A 26,347-nucleotide genomic window follows, 5' to 3' on the forward strand; every position below is an offset into this window, starting at 1 on the left:
CTGTTAAAAACTTGTTTTCAAACAAGTTTTCTAAACATTCCTCCCCATCTTCCATTTTTGGGACAAATATGTAATCCCGCCCCAAACTCACACCACTGGTTGATCCAGAAATTAACATGTTGGACCGCTCAAGCTTCAAGAAATCAACATATGAATTGCAAACAACCAGGAATTTCAAGAGTTTAAAAATAATGCAAATATGTTAAAACAAATAATTATTAGAATTTGAATCAGAATTAGCTTTATTGCCAAGTATGCTTACACATTTGTCTTGGTGACAGAAGCTTCCAGTGCACAAACAATACAGCAATAAGACTGTAAAAAATAGAAAAAAAAAAAAGTGAATAGAAAATATAAGTATATATAGAAATACACAAAAAGACAATATATACATATATACAGTATATATATATATATATATATATATATATATATATATATATATATATATATATATACAGTATACAAATACAAATATGTTATATACAGATGCAAGGGAATGTATGGCATTAGAGGTATGGTATGTTGGATAAATATAAATAGACTAAGCTATGTATTGCACATAATTATTGCTCAATGTGGCAGATTTAACTGTTTGTGAGATGGATAGCCTGAGGGAAAAAAACTGTTCCTGTGCCTGACGGTTCTGGTGCTCAGTGATCTGTAGTGCCGGCCAGAAGGCAACAGTTGAAAAAGGTAGTGGGCTGGGTGAGTGGGATCCAGAGTGATTTTTCCAGCCCTTTTCCTCACTCTGGGCATGTACAGTTCATGAATGGAGGGCAGAGGGCAACCAATAATCCTCTCAGCAGTCCGATCTGTCCTTTTGTAGTCTTTTGATGTCCGATTCCATAGCTGAATCAAACCAGACAGTTATTGAAGTGCAGAGGACAGACTCAATTACTGCTGAGTAGAACTGTATCGGCAGCGCCTGTGGCAGGTTGAACTTCCTCAGCTGGCAAAGGAAGTACAACCTCTGCTGGGCCTTTTTCACAATGGAGTCAATGTGGGTCTCCCACTTCAGGTCCTGTAAGTTGGTAGTGCCCAGGAACCTGAATGACTCCACTGCTGCCACAGTGCTGTTTAGAATGGTGAGGGGGGTCAGTGTTGGGGTGTTCCTCCTAAAGTCCACTATCATCTCCACTCTTTTGAGCATGTTCAGCTCCAGGTTGTTTTGACTGCACCAGTGAGCCAGCTGTTCAACCTCCCTTCTGTATACAGACTCATCATCATCTCAGATGAGGTCGATGACAGTGGTGTCGTCTGCAAACATCAGGAGCTTGACAGCGGGGTCCTTGGCGATGCAGTCATTGGTGGAGAGGGAGAAGAGTGGGGAGAGAACACATCCCTGGGGGGCACCAGTGCTGATTGTACATGTGCTAGAAGTTAATTTCCCCTGTCTCACTAGCTGTTGCCTGTGCGTCAGAAAGCTGGTGATCCACTGACAGATAGACGTGGGAACAGAGAGTTGGTATAATTTAGTCTGGAGAATTTCTGGGATGATGGTGTTGGATGTACCCTGGTCTGTCCAGATGTTGCAGGATATGGTGCAATCCCATGTTGACTGCATCATCCACAGACCTGTTTGCTCGATAATGACATTGAAGGGGATTTAGAAAGGGTCCAGTGATGTCCTTCAGGTGGGCCAACACTGTTCTCTCAAATTATTTCAGATCAGAGCGACGGGTCTGTAGTCATTAAGTCCTGTGATTTCTTTTGGACAGGAATGATGATGGAGCATTTGAAGCAGCATGGAACTACACACTGCTCCAGTGATCTATTGAAGATCAGTGTGAAGATGGGGGCCAAATGGTTAGCACAGGGTTTTAAACAAATGGGTGAAACACCTTCTGTGCCCTGTGCTTTCCTTTGTCTTTTGTTCCCGGAATACACGGCACACCTCCTCTTCACAGATCTTAAGTGCAGGTTGAGTAGCAGGACGGGGGAGGAGGGGGGTTGCAGGAGGTGTTGATGTTTGTGTGAAGTGAAGGTCTGGGTGGGTGTGGGGTGTGAGAATGAGCCTTTCAAATCTACAGTAAAACACATTCAAGTCTTCAGCCATTTGTTGGTTCTCTATAACATTGGGGGATGGTGTCTTGAAGTTAGTAAATTCTTTCAGGCCACTCCACACTGATGCAGGGTCATTAGCTGAAAACTTGTTTGTCAGCTTATCAGAGTATCTTCTTTTAGCCACTCTGATTTCCTTATTCAGTGTGTTCCTGGCCTGATTGTACAAGATGTTATCCCCACTTCTGTAAGCATCCTCTTTTGCCTGATGAAGCTGCCTGAGTTTTGCTGTAAATCAGGGTTTGTCATTGTTTTATGTTAAATAAGTCCTAGTAGGAATGCACATATCCTCACAGAAACTGATATATGATGTCACAATATCTGTGAGCTCGTCCAGATTTGTGTCAGCAGCCTCAAAAACACTCCAATCAGTGCAGGATTGTAGTTCCAGCTCTGCTTCATTGGTCCATCTCTTTACAGTCTTTACTACAGGTTTAGCTGATTTTGGTTTCTGCCTGTAGGTTGGAAGAAGATGAACCAGACAGTGATTAGAGAGTCCTAAAGCTGCTCTAGGGACAGTTATTGTTCTCAATATTGCGTTGGGCTGCTAAAACAAACAAATTGCATTTCCGTTTGGTGCCGCTAGTGGAACAGAAATTACACACTGCACCTTTTATATTCACATTTATGTTGAACTATTTTTATGAGACAGTTCTTTGGGGAACATAAATGTATTGTTGATGGGTATGATTTTTATTATATTAATGTCTTTTTTTTTTTTTTTTTAAATATCCGAGATACCTAAATATGCTGGCAAGCTAAGCCATTATGGAAGTGCTGTAGAGAACAGCCATGCCTGGTTAACATGCAGATACGGTCTGTTTATAATGCTTTATCCCAAAAAGCATTTGCATGAATGACAAAGCAAATAATCCTTGAATCTTTGAACTGTTATTCATTTGACCGACATTCAGACGCTGTGTGCCTCTGACACACTGACAATCACTGACCTTTGAGCAAAAAAATAACTTTTTACTGTTTGTGTGACTGCAACTAATGCATGCCTTGCATGAACAATTATGAATTAAAATAAACATATGTTATTGTAGTATTATATATTCCAGTAATTGGGGCTAGACTATATAGCTCAAAAAGTATTTTGATATTTTTCAGCCTTTAGACGTTATTTGATATATCTTTTTTTAATTAAAATAGACAGTTCAATAGAACTTATTTATTGAAATGAATCAGACAACCCAAATCTATCTGCATTTTCGCTTCTGGGGCTATGCTACAAAAAAGAAATCTCACTCTCACGCTTGTTTCACATCGCACGCCAAAGCAGTGCATACTCGCAACTGCAGCGTAACAGCAGCGGGCTTGTGACAATACATACTGGCTGCGGTTTAGCTGTTTGACAGAGTTGGAGCTCTATACAGAAACTAAAGTGATTTCTAAGTTATTTCCTTTAATAACTGCCTTAAATTATATAATGAGTATAATTTACATTAAAAGTCTACATATGTAACTGTTTACACTGAGGTGCAAATAACACCTGCAAATGTTTAATGTATATTACCCCTATATATTTTGCAGAAATTTAAAAATCATGCTTCATGTTAAGGAAAGTGAGCCAAAGGGGACATGAAAATAAGTGTACTCATCCCTCAGTTCTGTCTTACTCCTGTTTTCTGCAGCAAATCTGCTTTCTCATCCTTTGCTTCACTCTTTGTTGAGTCATTTAACACACTGTAAACTTGATCACACTTGCTCTGAATGACAGGTGGATATGATGACATTCTCATTGACATGACACTTTATTTCCATTTAAAAGACCCTCACCTTTGTGCTCACTTGAACAAACTCTCTCACACAAACACAGGAAAGAATGTGTGCAAAAGGGGACATAGGAATGAGGGAGGAAAAGAAGCCAATATAACATTTATAGAAGTATCGCACATTAAAATTCAGAATTGAAACACAGTTCAGTGTTTCCCCAAGAATTTTTTTTCCGGCAGCGGTTCTGCTGTGCGTGCATCCACGAGCCTGCAAGGCCGAAGCCGTATTGAGTAATAGCTTAAAATGACCTTAGAATCATTATAGATGGGTTTTTCATGTTCACCTTGTCATGTGTGTGTTTATAATTTACTGGGAGCATTTGACACTTGAAGCACTCAGAAAATCACTTTCACTATTTTTATTAAACATAAACACCAATAGAAAATCTAAACCTATCTAACAGAACATACATGTCACCACAGGGCTCCAGACTAACATAGGAGAGCAGTGGCACTGGTGCCATCAAGTTCTACAGATGGTGGCACCAGCACCCAACCCGATGTCACGAGTTGTCTATTTCGTATGGTCTCGCACGATGTTGTTCGCATAAACTCGTACGACTTTATCACTTGCAAATTTCCGGATGGGTATTATGGAAGTAAGTGTGAGTTCCGCGCACGAGGCGTTAAGGACATACTTATTAATATTATGCCCTAACCCAAACCCCTTATCTAAAAGTCATACAAATCCTGACATTTTCGCCGTGAGAGTGTGTTGCCAGCACCCGATTTGGTAGCAAAAGTGGCAAAAATAAATATTTTTATAAATATTTTAAATATAATGATAGAAACTAAAATAACAGTGACAATATTATATATATTTATATTATTTTGGTGCTCAAATGCACATTAGATAGTATAGCATTGATTTTGACTTGATGCAACAGTAACATCTGTAAAAAAAAATGTATTTATATAGGGCTAAATTGAAATAATCTGCGTGTAATCCTACTGATTAAGTACAGTCATCTCTTTGAATTTCTGAAGGCAAAAAACGACAGTTACTTTTCCTACAATCAAAGAGCGGATTCTAGAACAGATTTTACACCGAAGAAAAATGTATTTCTATATAAGTTCTACCTATATTTCTACTACCTTTGCCAAAGAAGTTATCAGAGTAAAAGACTTTCCGCTAGAGGAGTTATCATGTTGGGTCTCCTGCTTCTCTGTTGTGTATGTGTACGCACTAGTGAACAGCCTTTGATGGGCTGCTAAACGTTGACATCACTGTGAATACATGAGTGTATATGGTGGGGTCTCTTTCACTTCATACAGGTGTCCCAATTGACTGCACGCAGTATAAGTGCGCAACTGACTGGTGCTGGCAAGTTTTACGTTGCGTCACATCATTGATATTAATGAGCCATGTGAAATATCAATAGATAATAGCGGCACTCATAATTCAGCAGCGGTGCAGCACCGCTCCTGAAACACTGCCACAGTTTCTGAAAGTGAGCAAATGAAAAGAGCACATGAAGAGAGTTCAAAATGCACCGAATAAGCAAATTCATCTTTTCACATTACAGTCCTTTTATACAATGAGGGTAGTGATAAGTGTATGCAATCATACCAAGACAAGACCTTTGAACCATTTAGTTTGAATTGGATTAGTAAGAAAAAAAAATGGGTTAAATAAGACTTTTCAAACACAGTAACATTACTTCTTTATATGGGAACATAATGTATATACACATAAAACATACAAAATTAATAGCCACAACATATGAATTAAAAGGAGTACAGTTGGGTCAATCTCATGACACCAGTCAAGAACACATAGGCGATAGGTGACATTTCACCCCAAAATTCAAAGAAAAAAAAAGGTTTTTCTTAGGACCGTTGGTAACACTTTACAATAAGGTTAATTAGTTAACAATTAGTTAACATTAACAATGAACAATACCTTTTCAGCATTTGCAGTATTAATCTTGGTTAATGTTAATTTCAACATATACTAATACATTTTTAAAATCAAAAGTTGTAAATTTGTTAATATTAGTTAACGCACAATGAACTAACATGAACTAAGAATGAACAATTGTATTTTTATTAATTAACATTGACAAACATTAATGAATGATGTGGAAAATTCTGTATATTGTTCATTGTTTGTTTATGATACCTAATGCATTTATTATTGTTAACAAATGGAACATTATTGTAGTGTTTCTGGACCGCTATTTTTATTTATTTATTTTTTTTACACTGTGATTTTATTCTCATGACAATTAAGCACATTCTCCATTAACACTACATGCTAGAAATGTGTGTGTGTTTGTGTGTGTGAGGTCGCAATGGTCACAGAAATATGTGGATACAATATTTGTATTTATTTATTTAGATTTTGGGGTGAAATATGGCCTGGTTTGTGATCCACTATAATTTTTACTTCTCTGAGTACTTTACTGATTATTTAATGAAACATTTTTTTTTTGGCTTCAGCTGTCACAGGAACATAAACAGACGTACAAATGAACATAACTGATGTTTTAGATGTATTTATACATATAAAAATTATTCTAGAAATATGTGTTACCCAAGTAATGTACTTAAAAGTAAATAACTTAATGGAAATCCAGTGACTGTAATCTCATTACAAGAATTGAATGTACACTAAAACCACGTATTGGCTAAAAAGTAATTTGATTACAGTAGCTAGTTACTTTGTAATCAGATTACACCCAACACTGCTTGACAAGGTAAATTCACCCATTCCTCATAATTCCAACTGTTTGCTGCCTTCAACTGAGGAAAGAGCCGTTTTACAAGAAACACAGATAGACAGTGGATCAAGGGTTCTCACATCTTTTGACCTATGAATTTCCATGACTTATCCAGGTGTGAAATTCAACATTTTCCAATGCCCTAATATTTCCAGGTTTTCCATGACCGTGGGGACCCTGTGGATAAATTAAACCCTAATTCTCTGAATCAACTCCATTAAAAGTCAAACCCTCCACAGTCAAAAGCATCAAAATCAGAGTCCCCCTCAAAGTCGAAGCTGTTAAAATGTGGCGACTCTATGGCCTGGCTGCAGGGGTGGTACGGACTGCCTCCTCCCACCTCGGAGAAAGCTGTCGAATGGGCCATGTCTGGCGCATGTACGGCCATGTTAGAGGAGGCAGGTGGACAGGAGCTCAGGTAACCCAGCGCTGAGGACGCAGCCGCCCCGCCCATCACAAGACACACCGCCCTCACCGCCCGTGCATCACTGCTGTTTCCATGGCGCAGACAGTCTGCAGATCGAAGGGGCGGAGCTATAGTGGGGCTGCGGGGAGGGCGCTGGTTTATGCTTCCTAAAGTTCAGAAGAGATATAGCTGTAGATAGTGTACATAGTAAACATGTTGGCATTGTGTGTAATAGTTACTTAAAGAATGCTCAGTATGGGCTGAGTCAATGTTTATAGAGATAAGAGTACTTAGATCTGATTTATTATTATGGTGTCTGCAATGTTGCTCCAAAGCTGCTAGTCTGCCCACCTATCAAACTACTACAAAACAGTGACTAAACAGAACTAAATGGCCTGCCTCAGAACTGTATATTTATAATATCTACAAATACTACTGGCAAAAAAACGAGCTAAAATCCACCGTATTTTTATTTATTTATTTATTTATTTGTACGAAATGAAGTGGTTTTATTCAAGTCAAAAATATTATATAATGTGACTGAATTAACCTGACTACATTAGGTTTTACCAACGAAAGACATTTTTATCAGGTAGAAATAGCTCGGCATATTCCAGGTTCATTACAAGTTAATCTCAGTCCACAGCATTTGTGGCATAATATTGATTACCAAAAATATTTATTTTGACTTGTCACAAAAGTATAGACACAAGACATAAACAATATGTGTGCTAACATGATTTTTGTGTAATAAAATCACTTACTAACCTTTTTGGTGTAAAGTTATATCCAATTTTACAACTTCGTTGCCATGACGACACAACGTTGTAAACCCTAAAACCCTACAATGTTGGAAATGACACCATAAAAAAAAACCAACGATTTAACTTTACAGCTCAAATAACACACAGTTTTTCACAGAAAAATTAATGTAAGTGCTTTTATAAAATAATAAGCTTCACACTTGTCTTTAAACCCTCCAGAAATTGGCCCCATTCACTTCCATTGTAAGTGCCTCACTGTAACCCAGGTTTTAGATTTTTTTTAAAGAAAAGGAGGAATGAGTAAAAATGACTTTTTGTGGTAATCAACATTATGCCACAAATGCTGTCGATTGAGCTTAACTTGTACTGAACCCGGAATATTTTTTAAAGCTAGTTTAGTGTGCATTGACAACTACAGTATAAGTCACCCATTGGTGACTTCCTAAAAGGCACTCTACTTTGAAGTGTCTTCATTTTAATACAAAAATAAACGAATAAGCTCAGAACTGTATGTTTGCAATGTTTGCATAGCGTCTAACAGTGTCTACACTCTGACCTGTATTTTGAAGCATAATATGAAATGATAGAGATTTTTTCAAATGTTAAAAACCGTTAGACACTGACACCACTATTTCAATGATTGTCTTGTTTCCCCATATATGTGTGTGTGTGTGTGTTTGTTGCACCAAGTAGCACAAATTTGAAAGCTTGCCCAATCATCATATAGAGAAGCATGGTTTCCAGGCGTGACAAAAACAAATTTGAATTGATTGTATGATTGTAATCATCACATGTAATAATGGACACATCATGATTTTTGTTTCCCATATTTTCTGATTTTCCACATGGCGTTCAGAAAAATCCCTTTTGCATCCTGGAAAAACTTGTGCAGGTAAGTTTTCTACTGAGGCAAAAGTTGTTGCAATAGATTTTTTTTGGTGACGGTTTAGGCTATATGTCATTTGATTGGCTCACATCGCTTACATCATCAGCGAGCATCAGATTATCATTTTTACAATATGAATAAAACTGTATTATTATGCCAACCAAACTCCTTTTGATTCCTCTGAGGCAATTTTTCTCCTTCACTAAACGATATCTACACTGGTACAGAGAGTACAGTCTATTAAGCTGAAAAATATTTGCTGCTATTATAATTAATAATTTTTATTGTATTTTTTTAATTTTTTTTAATATATTTACTTTTTGTCTGAATTTGTCTCAATTCTCTGTGCCCCTCCCTGACATGCTATGGTGCCCCCCAGTTTGAAAACCACTGTCATAAACCAATCGCCACTCGAACATGAAATACTGCTCATAGTGAACAGAAAGAACACTCTGAATTCTAAATCATAAGCTGAATATGCATAAAAAAGAAACATGATTAAATATGCTTAACCAATAAGATGAGAGAGAGAGAGTTTATATCCCATTGCCAAGAGGCTTACCACTAAACAACTGCATAGATATCACAGGAGATCGTGCTGCTTTATCATCCACTTGTAAGCAGTAGAGGTAGACCGATATATCGGTTTTACCGATTAATCGCTGCCAATATTTGCTTTTTGGAACTATCATTATCGGCAAAAATCTATGGTGACAGTTGCGATAGTTTTTTACAAATTTCATAATTTTAAAATAAGAATCCGCAGTGTGTTTTGGGCTTGATTATACTTAAAAGTCCCACGTTATGCACCAAATCTGATTTGTTTCTGGTTACTTTGGGGATTTTGGTTGAATGTTAAAATGGATCTGGGATTTTATTTATTTAGGACTCTTTGTCTGTACCCGTCATTGTAAGTCGGGTATCAGTTTTAAAAGCTTTAATTAATCAGTTATCTTCCTTTCCCACCACCTTAGTTATTGGTATCTGCAAAATTTGGTTGACCTCTAGTAAACAGTGTTTATTCTGTTTTTGGACCCTCACAAAACCATTCTGCAGTTTACAAGCAATAAAACCATGGTATTTACATGGTACTTAAAGATGAGCAAGAATGAGTGCTAAAATGACCCATTCCTGCTTTTACTGAGTTTTTTTTTTTTTTTTTTTCAGGAAAATAGAGACAACTGAATCCAAAATAATCCAAATACCGGTACCCCAGGGGGCGCAGAGGTATTGTAACATGGACACATTTAGGGCGTTTTCTCCCTTGGTTCAGTTCGCTTAGGCATATATGAACAAGGCAATCGCACTCAGATCCGCACCAAAATGATTGGTCCGAGATCATCTGGACGAGCTGGTCTCGGACCGATTGCAAACAAACTCTGAAGCGGTTCGCTTTTGGTGAGAACACAATCCGACCAAACGGACCAACGAACCAAACAATATCCCTATAAAAACCATCAGCATGCCTGATGGATCTGCGGAGAAGAAATCTGTAGGTCAGCTCGTCACTGCTCATCATCAAAACACAGATTTAGCCTTTTGGCGACTATATTAGATATAGTTGCACATTTAAAATGCAAGTTATTTAATAATTCCTGAGGTCATTTTAGCACGATCACTTCTCTCTTTTGGATAGCAGCAGAACAGACACAGGTAGGACAGCTTCAGCAACTTTTGGACAGGTTTCGCTCTTTTTCTGTGCATGTGTTTAGGTGTGTGTGTAGGCACGAGAGGGAGATATTATTAGGGAGATATTTATTTGCAGTGCAACCTCTGACTGGAATGCGCATTCTGTAACATGTGGTGGCGTTTTGCATAACCTTAAAATAAACAATACTCGAATATTTTGTTCCAGTTGACACATTTTACAGGTATATCATTTTAACCGATATATCAATGTATGAGCTAAATTCCGGAACAGCGCACAAACATTATGACAAATGAGGGAACAGTTTGCTCACATGTGACTTTTATTAACACAGTTTTGGTCCATTTTGAAATATTCCATTTCAAAAGTGAACCAAACAGTGACAAAAAAATGCAACATTGTAACAATTTAAGCCTTTATTTCAGAACAAATCAAGCAAGCTACAGGTCTGAAAACACCCTTAAATATAATAATGACAGCATACTCAAGAACCAATGAAGTTTGTGTGCAATTTCTTCATCTCCACAGCCTTTTCCGTATATGGTGTTAGGTGCGCTCATGGCGCTGCACTTATGTTAAAAAAGACGTTCACACGCATACGGCAGATTTGCATGGGTGAAAGGGAAGATTTTCAGTAAACACTTACATTTCGGTCTGTTTCTCATACAACGCTATTGTATGGCTTTAGATGATTTGAAATATAGCGCGCAGGTGATATGGACAACTTTTATGGTACTTTTGGAGTTTGACAGTCACAATCACTATCTTCTCATCCCTCATCCAACTCGATCTCATGAGAAGCCGTAAGAATAGCATGAGATGACAGAATCGTAAGAAATTGGACGAGTAGGGTCGTACGAAAACGTACGACTTTTAGACCAACCAATATCATATATTTCCCTCATGTCATTGTTAACCCTCGATATTTATTTTCTTCCATGGTAACAAAACGTATTTTGATGCAAACCTAAACCTAACTTAAAAGTGTTACCACCTTACCCAGACTAGTGGTGGTGATTTTGATTCATTTCTGTGACTCAATCCTTTTGATTCTGAATATTTGTTCAGATTCATTCATTGATTTGTTCATTGACCATTTTTTCAAGTTACATGGTGCCAAATGACTGTCTTTTAAGTTAAAGTTCAAGTTGAGCTTTATTGTCATTCCGCTATTTGTAGAGACATACAAAGTAATGAGATGTCTTGCCTCACAGGACCACAGTGTTACATATGGGGGGTTAGGGTTGCTGGGTGTTGAAGGTTCTCACAGCCTAGGGGAAGAACTGTTGAGCAGTCTGGCAGAACTGGCTCGAATGCTGCTGAACCATCTGCCCGATGGTAGGAGCTGGAAAAGACTGTGGGAGGGATGAGTGGGGTCCTTCACGATGCTTGCGGCTTTGCTGGAGCACCATGCAAGGAAAATGTCTAGAATGGAGGGGAGAGGGACACCGATGATCTTTCCAGCTGTGTTCACTGTCCGCTGTAGGGTCTTGCAGTCTGCAGCGTTGCAGTTCCCATACCAGACAGTGATGCAGTTGGTCAGCACACTCTCAGTGGTGCCCCTATAGAATGTGGTGAGTCGGTGGAGGGAGACTTGCTCTTTTCAGCCGCTGCAGGAAGTGGAGGCGCTGCTGGGCCCTCTTGGCGAGTGATGTGGTGTTTGTGGTCCAAGTGAGGTCCTCTGTAATGTGCACCCCCAGAAATTTAGTGCTTCTGACTCTCTCCATGGTTGAGCTGTCGATGGTCAGTGGGGGGTGGTCAATGAGGGACCTCCTGAAGTCCACCACTATCTCTTTTGTTTTCCCCACATTGAAGGACAGGTTGTTAGCACCACACCATACAGCCAGTTGTGATCCATACTGTGATCTATTTCTGAACTGGTTTGGCGAGTTTGAGAAGTGGTCTGTAGGCTGAATTAGCCAAACAGAGATGTGGTCTGAGTTCACAAGGTAGGGGCAGGGGGCAGCTTTGTATGCATTTTTCCCTGTTGTGTAAACCAGATCCAATGTATTGTTCCCCCTTGTTGCAAAGTTAATGTGTTGGTAAAACTTTGGCAATACTGTCTTTAAATTTGCATGGTCGAGATCACCAGCTACAATTAAAAATCTGTTGTGCTGGCCGTTTGTTGCTTGCTGATAGCGCTGTACAGTTTGCAAAGGGCATCCCTTGCATAAGGCACATGGGGGGATATACACAGCCACAATAACAATAGCTGTGAATTCCCTCAGCAGGTAGAAAGGTCGGCACTTCACAAACATAAACTCCACCAGCGACGAACAGTGTTTGGAGACTACCACAGCATTGTCACACCATTTTTTGTTGATATACATGCACAAGCCATCCCTGCGAGTCTTACCAGATTGTGTTGTGTCTCTGTCTGCTTTATAGCAGTGTCCGGGATGCTGTTGTTTACTCACGCTGGGTAGTTCGTCGGAGTCAAATAAAGTCCAGTTTATTGTCCAGGGACCGTACATTAGAGAGCAGTATTGTCAAAAGAGCCGGTCTGGTGGGGTTAGCCTTTAGCCTAGCACAGATACCAGCACGCTTGCCGTGTTTCCGTCCCCGGTTTGACTTCCGCAGCAAACAAAGGCTTTGTAGCTTTTCCATGGGCACCAGTGATGGGTGATGTTTGCATGTTCTGCTGATTTCCACAAGGCTTTGGCGATAATAAACATGTAGCATTTTAGTTTCATGGTGTTTTCGTGTTGTTGAAGAAGTTTTTAAAAGACGCAGTAACAAGACTAGATTACATAAAAAACACCGTCTTTTGACCTGGAGTAGCAGCTGCGTCCGTGCACACTGCCATTTTCCATTTTTTAAAGTCATGTCATTGAACCAAAAGCAGTCATTCATGACCAGAACAAGTCTAATTATCCTTTATTAAAATTTGCATGTCTACAATTCTACTAAGATACTTCAGCACTGCAGAGTGTTTAAGCATCATAAGCATTTCCCCACAAATTACAACAAAGCATATTTATCATATTTTGAACTGCCGAGCATGACTTTTTATCAAGCTATTCAAAAAATAGACAAAAATACTAGCCTAAAAAATAAGAGTTTCAATAATGCTCGTATGTCATTGTAATATGTGGTCATCACTCACTTTTATTCATAATTCATCTGGCCCCTTTTCTTGTTTTAAATGATTGACGAACTGAACGAACGACATGCAGCTCCTCCTCTCGTTCAGCTGGTCAGCAGATCGTTCATGAATGAGATGACTGATTCATTCAGTTCATTCACAAATGAGTTTCCCAGTACATTCAGCTCGTTCATGAATGACATGACTGACTAGTTCAGTGAAAGGTATGTTTGTTCAGTTGTTCAAACCAATGATACACTCCTTCACAGCCCACTCTCGAATGCTTTTGGCTAGTCAGTCTTTAAAAGCAGGACAAAGCAACACGAATGGAATTTGCATGTCTACAAATGTACGAAGATGGTTTAAAAATAGATTAAACACCATAAACATAACCAACACAGGTCTTATTTTCCCTATATTTTGTCAAATGCTGGGCTTAATTTTTACAAAGACAGAGAAAAATGTCAAGCAAAGCCTAATAATATCTTACACTTTGCATTAAAGCAGATCATTTCCATTTGTAATTCATGTTATTTTATCTGTATAGTCTTCAGCCATTTTTACACATTCATAAATTGGGGATTATGTTTTGTGCATACCTATAAACTACTCTTACTGCATTCACCTCTTTCTCTCCTTGTTGAACGCGACTGAATCACATGCCAAACTGAACGAATGACATGCAGCTCCTCCTCTCGTTCAGTCATTCATGTTGTTCGCAAATTAGTTTACCAGTACATTCAGTTCATTCATGAATGAGACATCTCATCTCGTTCAGACTCAAATGACTGACTCGACTGGTTCAGTTATTGGCTTATGCTATAGTCAGTCTTTACAGGCATGAAAAGCCACCAAAGCAGTTTCACGCTTCAAACTAGATCTCACTGGCTTCGAAAGGGAAATATGTCAGTGAAAGAGAAATATGAGTCAGTGTATAGAGTGAATGAGAACGATTCGTTCACTTAAAAAAATTCGTTCAAAAAGGCTGATTCATTCACGAACGAAACATCAAACTTAACCATGATAGTAATGTAACAAGGCCTGTTGTGTACCACTGAAGAAAGATAAACGTATGGTTTTTGAACACGCATTTGTGATACTTTTCCTAATATTTACCCCTAACCCAAACCTCATACCTAAACCTAACAATAAAGTCGAACCCCGTACCATGACTGTAATTGGAAAATATGTTTTGTTTACCATGGAAGAAAGGACATATCAGGGTTTAGAATGAGATGAAGGAAACATGTGTGATTGGTTGATCTCAAATTAATTCATTGTCGTGTACGATTTCGCCATCTCATGTGAATTAGTATGAATTATCATGAGACAGTTTGCCACATCCTTGTATACAGAAAATAACAGACCAATGTAGGCATAGTGACAAAAAATTCATTTTTCAATGAAGAGTGTTAAACTTCATTATTCAGCAAACGTTTTCACTGTATTTTTTAAATAACACTCTTTTTATTATCAGAAACAGTGACATAAAGCTAAAAAAAACACAGTTAATGTTTATTTAAAGCAGTTTTTCCAATAAAAAAAGATTAGACTAAAACGATGAATATCCTCTAAACACTAAATTATATTTGTAATGAAATGTTATACTAATGATAATGAAATGTGATGTTTCATGGAGTCTTACAAAACCTGTGGTGGTACCATGGTGCAGCGATGAGATCACATGTACTATGGTACTGCATGATTACTATATTCATATACCATGGTATTGGTACACCAAGAATGGTATGAATGGTCCAAACAAACATGGTATTACCATAGTACATATTTGTAAGTGCAGGAGCAAGAGTGAGTAAAATGAGGCACACCTCTGTGTCTGAAGGAATTTTCTCTGGATCGGACGTCTGGGGAGTTCAGGGCCTTGTCACTGAAGTGGGGGGACGAGGGGTCTTTATCACTGGACACATCTGGAAGCGGCTCTCTGTCTGTGATGCAAGGTGTGATGCTCTGCTGCCTCTTCAGGGCGAGCGGTGACGTCACACCCTGAATAAACAGAGGATGAATAGGAAATATACCTCTTTCTAATCCAGAGATTAAAGATGCCTAAATATTCTGTTAGACTCATGGGAGATTAAAACACTTTTCATTGATATAGGGTCTGGCAAAGGCACTGCCATGTGACATATTACATAACATTAATCGAGAATAATCCAGTTCTTCTCGTGTGTAGAAAAGCCTTCAAACTGCATTTATGTTGCATGTTGCTCATCATGTAAATATACAATTTTAAGTTTAAATTTCAGAGAACACTTTCAGTTATTAAAGAAGCATAAAGCATGCAGTGTAACAATGTCAAAAATAAATAAATAAATGGAAATAGAATGATGTAACAGTAACAGCATTAAAAAAATGTATAATTATGTAAAATTTTAACCTAAATTCTTTATGTTGAATTATGAAAAAGCTCATGGACATGTATGTTATTTGTCAACTAATTGCTATCAGTAAACTCAAGATGGCCAAATGCAATTACCAAATAGTCCAAAATAATCCAATGATCATAATAATAAAAAATTATATATATATATTGATTATTTGTTCTGAAAAGATTTTTCATGTTAATGTTTTCTTCTGATGTTTTGATGGTCATTTTTCTTTATTCGATGGAAAAGAGATTGTGAATGTCCTCTAAGCTGGTTAATTTTTTTTAATTTATTTATTTTATGTTATAATATTTACCCAGTGGGGTGCAAAAGTCTGAGACCACTATAAATACTTTTATATTGCTTTCTTTTCTTTTCTAAATTTATTTAAAAATATTTAAAAAAACTAAAACTGAATTGAATCTAAAATTAAAATTAATTGAAAAACTACCTGAACTGGAGAATTTCTTTGTACTGGGTACAAGAAATAGTACAGACAGTAGCGGATTCTGGCATAGGCGATAGAGGCAGCCGCCTAGGGCAGCAGCGCTCTCTGGGGCGGCACCACAGGGTACCTGATCAGCCGCCCCCCACACAGAGCTCACAAGATCGCGATGGGGAAAAGGTGCTCCGAACTCTGCTGGCTCGCGTTGGGAGAAAGGTGCCCCAAATCGTGCCACCCCGCCCCCGCAGAGAGCTTGCAAGTTCGCGATGGGGGAAAGGTGCCCCGAGTTGTTCCTGAAAGGCTACTCAGCCTTATGGTTAAGATAATGAATGTTCATAATGTATTCTTACATTCTGAACAAACATAAGATAATCATGATCAACAGTATAGTTACTTCATTTCTATATTTGTTGTCTCGTTATTTTTATTTAAAGATAGTTTAAAGATAGTTCACCCTAAAATAAAAATTCTGTCATCATTTACTCACCCTCATACCATTCTAGAAACATGGCTTTCTTTCTTTTGCAGAATACAAATTAAGATTTTTAGAAGAATATTTCAGCTCTGTAGGTCCATAAAATGCAAGTGAATGTTGGCCAGAACTTTGAAGCTCCAAAAAGCACATAAAGGCAGCATAAAATAATTTATAAGACTCCAGTGGTTAAATCAAAGTCTTTAGAAGAAATTTGTGTGGGTGAGAAACAGATCAATATTTAAGTCCTTTTTTTAATATAAATCTCCACTTACACTTTCAGACGTGAAAGTGAAATTAAACAGGCATCAAATGTGACTTTCAGATGTGAAAGTGGAGATTTAGAGTATAAAAAAGGACTTAAATATTGATCTGTTTCTCATGTTGTTGTTGTTGTTGTTATTAAGGGGGGCACCACGTCGGATCTCATCTAGGGCACCAAGTAAGCCAGAACCGCCACTGAGTACAGAATCTTAAAACATTTGTATTCATTTAATGTCGTTTCTTTGCTTAAAAAAACCAAATTTGAAATCCTTAAACTTTGTTAATTTACAGGTTTAAATGAAATAAATAAATCCCAAATTTCCAATGTGGTCTAAGACTTTTGGACCCTACTGTATATGTTGTAGTAATGAAATGTGATGATAATGAAAGGTAATGATGTTTTAAAGATTAACGCACCTCCTTCACCTTCCTGAGTAACTTCAGCCATTGACTGTTGGGAACAAAAAAAAAGTGTCACTTCCAGTCAACAAGTCTGCTGAAATATCTCTTTCTTTTTAAGAAAATGAATGCAATACCCATCAGCATAGGTACTTTGCTTGTTTTGTACAATTTAACAGCACACAAGTCTTTCATCGATAAATATTTATATGATGAGGATAATTATTCAGCAAACTCAAGCATGTGAGCTCACCTGCACTCATCAGGGCTGTCGGACAGCAGCAGGAGGAATTTGTCTTGGGGCAAGATGAGGGCAAAGCAGCTGTCTCTGCGCCCTCCAGGGGGTAAACGGGGCAAGTCCAGGATTTCTTTACCCTCCACAATGGACTCACAGTTACTCTGCAGCGCCACCACCTGGTCAGGCGGTGAGTCTACATCTTTGCAAACCATCAAATTTCCTTCTACCGTCAATACCAGATACTTCTCCTTCCATTGCTTGAACATGAAGCCCCCTTCAAAACAAAATAAAACTTCAGGGTATGTTTGTGGCCCATTCTCAGGAAACTATGCAATTTTGGCCTGGAAATTTCAGGATATATATGCTTTTGTGTATATCTCATCCAAAATTGTTTCAAAAATTTAAACGAGATATAACATAAAACAAAGGCAACTGATTAACACAAAATACAGTTTTCAATATATATATATATATATATATATATATATATATATATATATATATATATATATATATATATATATATATATTTATTTATATTTTATTGAAGCAAAAAAGTTATCCAACACCTAAATTGTCACCCATGTGAAAAACTAACTGCCCCCTTAAACTTACAGTAATAGCTGGTTGTGCTACCTTTAGCAGCAACAACTGCAACCAAACGCTTCTGATATCTGGAGATCAGTCTTTCACAACACTGTGGTGGAATTTTGGCCCACTCCTCTTTGCAGAACTGCTTTAGTTCAGCCACATTGGAGGGTTTTTGAGCATGAACTGTCCGTTTAAGGTCCTGCCACAGCATCTCAATCAGGTTCAAGTCAGGACTTTGACTAGGCCACTCCAAAACTTTCATTTTCTTCTTTTGAGCCATTCAGTGGTGGACATACTCCTATGCTTTGGATCATTGTCTTGCTGCATAATCCAGTTGCACTTGAGCTTCAACTCACGGACTGATGACCGGAACCAGAATTCATGGTTCCCTCAATTATTGCTAGTTGTCCTGGCCCTGAAGCAGCAAAGCATCCCCACACCATCATACTACCACCACTATGCTTAACCGTAGGTATGATGTTCTTTTTGTGGAATTCTGTGTTTGAATTACACCAGATGTAACAGGACCCCTGTCTTCCAAACAGTTCCACTTTTGACTCATCAGTCCACAGAACATTCTCCCAAAAGGTTTGAGGATCATCAAGGTGTGTTTTGGCAAAATTCAGACAAGCCTTAAGAAAGTTCTTAGGATAAATAATAAGAAGTTCGTAAGAATGTTCCTAAGTGCAATTCTTGAAAAATCCTTAAGAAGTTCTCAAATATTTGTCTTTTTCATTTTTGTTTTTTCGATCATTTTGGCTGTGTTAATGCCTCAGTTCCTATAATACATCTATAATACACTGTGTACACAAAATAGTTACACTCAGGACCTTCAGGACAAAAATGTCCCCATTGAAACCCATTAAAACTGCAATATTTGATCCCAGTGCCATTAAAGCATAAAATCATGAATTCTATGATATTTTGCTTTCATTCCGGAGCCCTGGCTTCAAAATTTAAATTTTTCTCATGTTTAGCCTATGGAGCAAATACATGCTTTTTCCCTATTTTCTGTTTGCTGTATTATAGAGCACTGCAGGCCAACTGAATAAATGATGCAGCTAAAATTGTGTGGGTGTGTTGGTATGGATGTCAGAGTGTGTGTGTGTGTGTGTGTGTGTGTGTGTGTGTGTGTGTAAAAAACAACAGTGGCATTATGTAAACAAACTGGCATTTAAAGGGTTAAAATCCTGAAAATGAATGAATATATGGAAGTTATGATCAGAACTGATGTTGGTTAAAAAATGTTACTCATTGAAAGTGGAAGATCATATTAATCTATAATATTTTTATAGCAGTTTTTGACACAGACATTTTGTCCTCTAAGGACCTCTGAGTAACTTTTTTAAATTGATGCACATGGGTTAAGAATCTTAATTTTTTTCTAAAAAATAAAATGATAGACTTTGACATTGTCTGATCAGCCTGCTCATGGGCTTGTCTTGTCTAATAGCCTACAACAAATTCAATATTTCAACACTGGTCAGTCGTAACACTAAATGTATCTTTTTTTTTTTTTTTTTTTTTTTTTTTAAATAACAAGCACTTTGCGATAATTTTTTTGAATGTAAAGTGTATGAGATGTGTTAGTTTAACGACATTAACTGTCATAGGAGAATTTACTTGCTGCTAACCATTTGATAACTTTTAATTTGACATGGAGGAAAAAAAAAACCTTCAGTAGACAAGAGCTGGATGTTCTTGTTGAGGAAATTACTGCAAGTAAAAAGTTCTCCTGGGGAAGCTTGATAATAATATCACGTCAGGGTAAATGGGAAAGATGGTGGAGGCTGTCTCCTCTGTGCCCAACTCCGATAGGGATGTTGATGGGGGGTGAAAAAGAAAGTCTTAGCTTTCTAATGTTATAATTATTATGTCTCTATGAATCCTAAAGGTTGTGGAGAGCGAGCGCTATATGCAGCACATCTGTTTGAATTAGCATGATCGGTCACCACATTAAGAAGCTTCAAAACAACATTTATTGTTTGAATTTGGTGATAACATTTACATGGTTTGAAAGCTGAAAATAAAAATATAATTAAACACAAAACAGTCAAAAACGTTTTTTGTTCTAAAATCACATTTCTGCATAAACAGCCCATTGCGACTTCAGACTCAACATGAAAAACCACAGTAAATTCATTAAACATCTTACCTTTTAGTATTTAAGACAACTGTGATGTTATCCTAACATTAAGATGTTATTTTCTGCAATTTTTAAGAATTATTATTATTATTATTTGTTTTTATTTTTTTTTTATTTTATTTTTTTTATTTGAATGCTTCTTAAAGTTTTTTCTTCAGAAAAATCATGACAAAAGATAAGAACTTTCTTAAGAAGTTTTTTCGGGAATACAACATATTCGTAACTTTTTGCTTAAGTTAGAAATTAAGAAGAAAGTGGTATTTAAGAAGAAATTTATTCTTAAGAACTTTTCGTGAATCCGACCCCAGGCCGGTCTAGTCCAGCTGAACCCCATTATGAAGGCAGTTTTCATAGATTTGGGGATTTTGTAACGGGGGGGGGGGGGCAAATACTTTTTCCACACAGGCCCAGTTGGTACTGGATAACTTTTTTGCTTCAATAAATAATATTATCATTTAAAAACTGTATTTTGAAACAATTTTGTATGAGAGCTGCACAAAAATAGAAGAAATCAGGATGGGGGCAAATACATTTTCACAGCACTGTGTGTGTGTGTGTATATATATATATATATATATATATATATATATATATATATATATATATATATATATTAACATTTGTGTCATTTCATTTAAAAAAGGTTACTTCTTAACTTTTAGGAAATCATATTTTCTTACTGTTAGTGCAAAGTACCAGGGCCACATACACATTTTGGAATTACTATAATGGAATTTATTCCCTGGAATATTCAATGGCCGATCCTAAAAGTATGACCCATAAACGCCTATAACATTTGTCTTTCAAAACATCTTTTGCACAAAGAAATTTCAAACTTCGAAGAAGGAAAATAAAATTACTCAGTGGTTGCTCTGTCATATAGCTCAAGAGACTTAATGCACTGCTCAGCTGTGTTTTATGATAGTATTAACTTTGTCTCAGAAATGTATCCTAAAATTCCTAAGAAATAAAAATGGAAACAAATGAGACAACTGCTGACAAACTGTAAGTGACTAGAACAATAACATTAATGTGGAAAGTTCAGATGTGTTATAGAGATCTCCAACTTTTGATTGCAGACTTGGTATCTTAGTAAAACTGAACAAAGTTTGAGACGTTTAGATTTCATATGAAATTCTAGAAGAGACACATGATATTTCCTGGGGTGTATTTTTAACACATTACGTTATTGTTCCCATTGTTAAGGATTAATAAAGAGGTTAATTATTGACATAAGTATTTTATAAATGCTTTACAAATGATTAATATGCGGTTATAACAACGTACATAAAATGGTTTTGCAGCATTGTGATATAAATCATGAATTTGGGCATTTTATGTTTGAAATAAGTATGAATAAGTTTATTTATTAAGCATTTATAACATGTAAGTTGTTGTAGATGCTCGCTATTTGGCAAGTACTGGATGAAAGTTGCCTTTTTTATGTTAGATGCATATAAATGATTAATAGTGAATTAGAAAATGACTCATTAGTCATTAATGAACCCCTTTATTAACCCTTAACAAAAGGAACATCAATGTAAAGTGTTACCAGTGTTTTTCTCTGCATAAAAATTTGGAAGTAAGAAAGCAAACATCTCTGTTCCATCTCAGTTTAATCTAATTGCCTTCTAAGAGAATCAATTTAGACATTGATGATATTTTTTCCCTTTTCTGCTACATTAAAATTGTTTCAGCCTTGAAAATCAGTGTAACGTTGGCTAATGAACTAGCAAATATCTATGCACCACGGCACATTATTTACAGTCGATATGTAAATATTTTTTTTTTTTTTTTTACTTATTTTTGGCTTAGTACAATTACCAATTTAATTTTTCTCCCATAACACCTTGATGAGACCATATAAATATTATGAGATACTGCAAAAATAAGCATGATATTTTAATGTCAGAAAAAAAAAAAAAAAAAAATCTTGAACTCTAATGTAATGGTGATGAATGGGGATATACAAATTGGCAGAAATTTCTAATGAAAAACAATCATTAAATATAATTCTTTAATGATTAATAAACATTTTTCTGTTTTTATTACATATTATGTATTATTACATTTATTATTATTTTTACATATTTTTCATGAACTTTTTTTATTTATTTATTTTGAATTAAACTTTTTTCCTGTTAATTATATCCATATTTAGTCAAAGGTGCACAAATGGCAGTGTTTACTGAGAAGTTTAGTTTTGGCTGCCAGTGTTTGATTTGACTGATAATACAAGCTCCTTGACCAATGTAAGTAGAACACAGGTAATACAGGTCAATGTCGTAATGATTTTTGTCATTGTCATCACTACCATCATCATTTGACCTAAATACAGGACACCGGTAGAGAGACAGAGACTGAAGCAGTCGGCTGGAGCTGACACAGTTTATAATGTGAACGCCTGAAAACAGTAGATGAAGAGCCCATGCAAATAGCTCACTGCCAGATTAGAGATTATTTAAACCTCATGTGGATTAACTTTAAAGAATACTGCAGGGCTTCATCAGGTGTGGGGTCACAACAATAAAAAAAACTACAATCCCGTGAAATAATCTAGAACATGTCAACAGATTTGTGACAAACTGCAACTTTTTCATGTCATGAATCGGCTTCATCTGTGTGCTTTTAAGATGAACTTTTTTGGTGTTCAAATACTCTCTCGGGACTATGTTTGTTCAATCGGTGTCAGATGGGGTGTATTTGGAAAGCTGTTTGAAAACAATATGCATTCTTGCAATTCCATTCGGTGGCACTAGTGGTGCAGAAATGATGAGTATCTGTGACTTTAATAGATACTTTGGCTGCAATCATTTATAATTGTGTATAGATAAAAATGGAATTAAATAAATGTGCAATACATGTACAGTGGAGTCCACAAATCTGAGACCACTTGTAAAAAAAAGATGCTTTTGAATTTAAGAATATCTTAGTACGGGGGCCTGGGTAGCTCAGCGAGTATTGACGCTGACTACCACCCCTGGAGTCGCGAGTTGGAATCCAGGGTGTGCTGAGTGACTCCAGCAAGGTCTCCTTAGCAACCAAATTGGCCTGGTTGCTAGGGAGGGTAGAGTCACATGGGGTAACCTCCTCGTGGTCACGATTAGTGGTTCTCGCTCTCAATGGGGCATGTGGCAAGTCGTGCGTGGATTGCGGAGAGTAGCATGAGCCTCCACATGCTGTGAGTCTCCGTGGTGTCATGCACAACGAGTCACGTGATAAGATGAGCGGATTGACGGTCTCAGAGGCGGAGGCAACTGAGACTTGTCCTCCGCCACCCGGATTGAGGTGAGTAACAGTGCCACCACGAGGAGTTAATATGCTCAATGTCACAAAATAACTTACATTTGATCAGTGACCTGGAAATAATGCAGAATCTGAAATATTTATTATTCATTTTATGACAAAACCTTTCTTTGTTTTACATGTTTCAAAATCATAAAACTTTTTTTTAATTTCCAAGTAAAAAAAAAAAAAACAATTCTGTGTCTGGTTAGCACAGACACTGTCTGTAATAATATCTCATTGGTCATCATAAGCTGTGTTTTAGCAAAGTGAAAAGTGTCACAGCTCTTGATTTGATGTTAAATTCAGTAATATATTTTGTCCTTAATGTTGGTAATATTTGACATAATCAAATAGATTGTCACATTTTTTTAATCTTCAATCAGTGAGCTGTGTTTTTCTACAAGACCACATCTCCATCTTGCCGATACAGGCCATGCATCAAAAGCAGGTCATAATATATTCATATTGCTCTATAATGACAGTTTCACTGCAGTAAAAATGCAAATGATTTACCACATTCAAAACGAGTTCAATGATGATATAATAGAAGTACAGAAAAACAGTTGGCCATCACAGCTGGAGTGCAGGAAGTAGAAAGAAGAGAAAATGAGAAAGTGTTCACTTTACCATATTTCCTGAGGAATCCTCTGTGTACCACTGCTGTGCTCATTCCTGTGCTCAGCCAAGCAGCAGAGATACAAAGCGCTCAAGCCGTGGCTTTACTCTCAATCTGAGCAAGAGAGACACATAATCCTGACTCATTTAGGACATTCTAGCAGGCACTGCCCAATCTCAGCTGCTGAGCAGAGCATTATGGGATTGTAGCAACTGCACCAGTACTTATAAACATCACATGCTCCCATGAGCTGCCAATCATGATCCAAACCAGGAGAAAATTCCACTGATCTGGAGGCCGACACATCAGATGTTATCATTGTTAAAAATGTTCATGTGATATTACAGTAATTTACTGGCAGCAGTTTCACCAGTAGAGTGCAGTTTTTATGCAGTACACATACTGCATGTCTGAATTACAGTACAGTGCTGTAATGTAAGTAGATAGTTCATTACTGCATTCATTTCAAAAGTACAGGAGATTACCATACTCATTTCCCAGTGAATTGCTGTTTCAACAATTCAACTCAAAACTGTCAATTTTTTTTCTCATTATATTGTTACAGTGTGTTACCGTTAATTTGTACATCACATTACAGACAAAAACCACACATATATGAAAATGATTATAATTTAGAAGACACACTTCAAAGGCCAATGGATTACATAAAGACTAATTTCAAACAATGCTTTTACAATTCAAAAATATAATTCAACACTTTGAGAAATTAAATGTAATGATGATACAATTAGTGTATATCAGAGAGTGTGTTTTTCCACTGTCCACTGGTGCTTACATTTTTAAGACTCATCATGAAAATCAACACAAGCTATGGAAAACTTTGATTCCTTCAAAACCATCTTCAAGTCAATTCTTCTTGAACTGCTGGATGTTCAAGAAAAAGGAGAACGTTTAAACAAACAATCACAATTTGTAGACAATTCACATATAAATGGTGAAAACACAGTAAACTCACATTACAAAATGTCCCACTTAAAGTCCATAAGCTTCCTCATGAGTGTGCATACATGTGGGTTCAGGGATTTCTGCTTCTTTTGAACTGTTTTGCCAGTCTGTTTCCTGGGTACCTTCCCCTGATGAGCTTTAGAGCCATGTTCAGGGTTAATACCAATGAAGCATCTGTACATGGAAATATAAAAAGAACAGAAAAATGCAGGAGAAAATGTAATGGCTCATTATACTGGCTGAGAGGCCTTCATCAAGCAAACAATCCCCAAATGCACATCCTAAAAAAAAATTATATTCTTGTCTATCAAGGAGGAGTCTCTATATGTGTGATCTAACTATGAATTAACACAAGTTTAGATGTAAAATCTTAAATACTTAAGTGGCTAAAACATTTAAAAGTAAATTGTATTCATGTAGACCTTAATAGATAGCATGGATAAAAAATTCAAAACATTACTTTGTTTTAGAATTGAATCAATCCTATCTTAACTGTGGCAAATATGAGCTTTGCTACAAGTAAAGATGAAAACTCAATAACAGCATACCATCTGGAAAAATGGAAAGATCCACATACCAGTGAGAGCTCAATGTATGTGCTTATATTTAAAAAGCCAATGTGATACATTTGGATAAACTCCAGTGTGCAGCAGGCACCATCCTGGTATGTTGAAGTTGTAGAAGCTTGAGAACTGTGTGGCAAGTCCCAGAATGAATTATTTCCCCTCTGTCACCACATGACCTTCTATGCTGACCATCCAGTGGTTTGTCACCTGAAACAGGAGAGTTAGGTGTGACAGAATCAACTCATTGAAAACACATTAACATAAGACAAACGGTGCTACAGGCCAGTGGCAGTTGTGACATACTTGGTGCCCCAGGTGAGATCAGATGTCCCCACCCCCCATTTGGCATTTATTACTATTTTTAATGAATTAAGAAAAATGCCAGCTTGGTCAGGGGAGGTATATCAGGAACGGGAGAGCATTTTGTTTTGTTGAATGCATACCTTGAAAGCTTTGTGCGGGAGCAGGGCAGTGGCCTGTCGTGCCGCCCGAGGGAAAGGTGGCGTCACTAGGCGGCTATCTATATATCGCCTATGCCAGGATCTGCCACTGCTACAGGCAAAGATGAACATTTACATCCATACCTAGAACAATCAATCGAGCAGTGTCAGGCAAATC

The 26,347-nt window shown here is 37.1% G+C and overlaps 1 protein-coding gene across 2 annotated transcripts; it reads right to left on the minus strand.

Moving 5' to 3' along the window:
* Positions 1 to 4,229: 4,229 nt before the first annotated feature.
* On the minus strand, positions 4,230 to 24,367 carry LOC127430002 (uncharacterized). Of its 2 annotated transcripts, none has more exons than XM_051679394.1 (5): positions 24,209 to 24,367; positions 17,572 to 17,830; positions 17,346 to 17,370; positions 15,184 to 15,358; positions 4,230 to 7,138 (listed from the first exon to the last, which is right to left on the minus strand). In XM_051679394.1, the coding sequence occupies exons 1-5, from the start codon at positions 24,249 to 24,251 to the stop codon at positions 6,783 to 6,785; spliced, it is 858 nt and encodes a 285-aa protein (XP_051535354.1). In that variant the 5' UTR covers positions 24,252 to 24,367; the 3' UTR covers positions 4,230 to 6,782. The 2 variants fall into 2 exon arrangements, with proteins under 2 accessions (XP_051535354.1, XP_051535353.1); XM_051679393.1 differs by having other exon boundaries at positions 17,337 to 17,370.
* Positions 24,368 to 26,347: the final 1,980 nt, after the last annotated feature.

This window comes from Myxocyprinus asiaticus, chromosome 39 (genome assembly GCF_019703515.2).
Source record: "Myxocyprinus asiaticus isolate MX2 ecotype Aquarium Trade chromosome 39, UBuf_Myxa_2, whole genome shotgun sequence".
NCBI classification, from domain to species: Eukaryota; Metazoa; Chordata; class Actinopteri; order Cypriniformes; family Catostomidae; genus Myxocyprinus; species Myxocyprinus asiaticus.

What these genes read in the sequence shown, in the direction of transcription:
- LOC127430002 (XM_051679393.1), bottom strand. Translation starts at nt 24,251, where the DNA reads ATGAGCACAGCAGTGGTACACAGAGGATTCCTCAGGAAATATG. An exon ending in AGGATTCCTCAGGAAATATG is followed by an intron (nt 17,831 to 24,208) that starts GTAAAGTGAACA and finishes TTTGTTTTGAAG; the next exon opens with GGGGCTTCATGTTCAAGCAA. An exon ending in GACAGCCCTGATGAGTGCAG is followed by an intron (nt 17,371 to 17,571) that starts GTGAGCTCACAT and finishes TGTTCCCAACAG; the next exon opens with TCAATGGCTGAAGTTACTCA.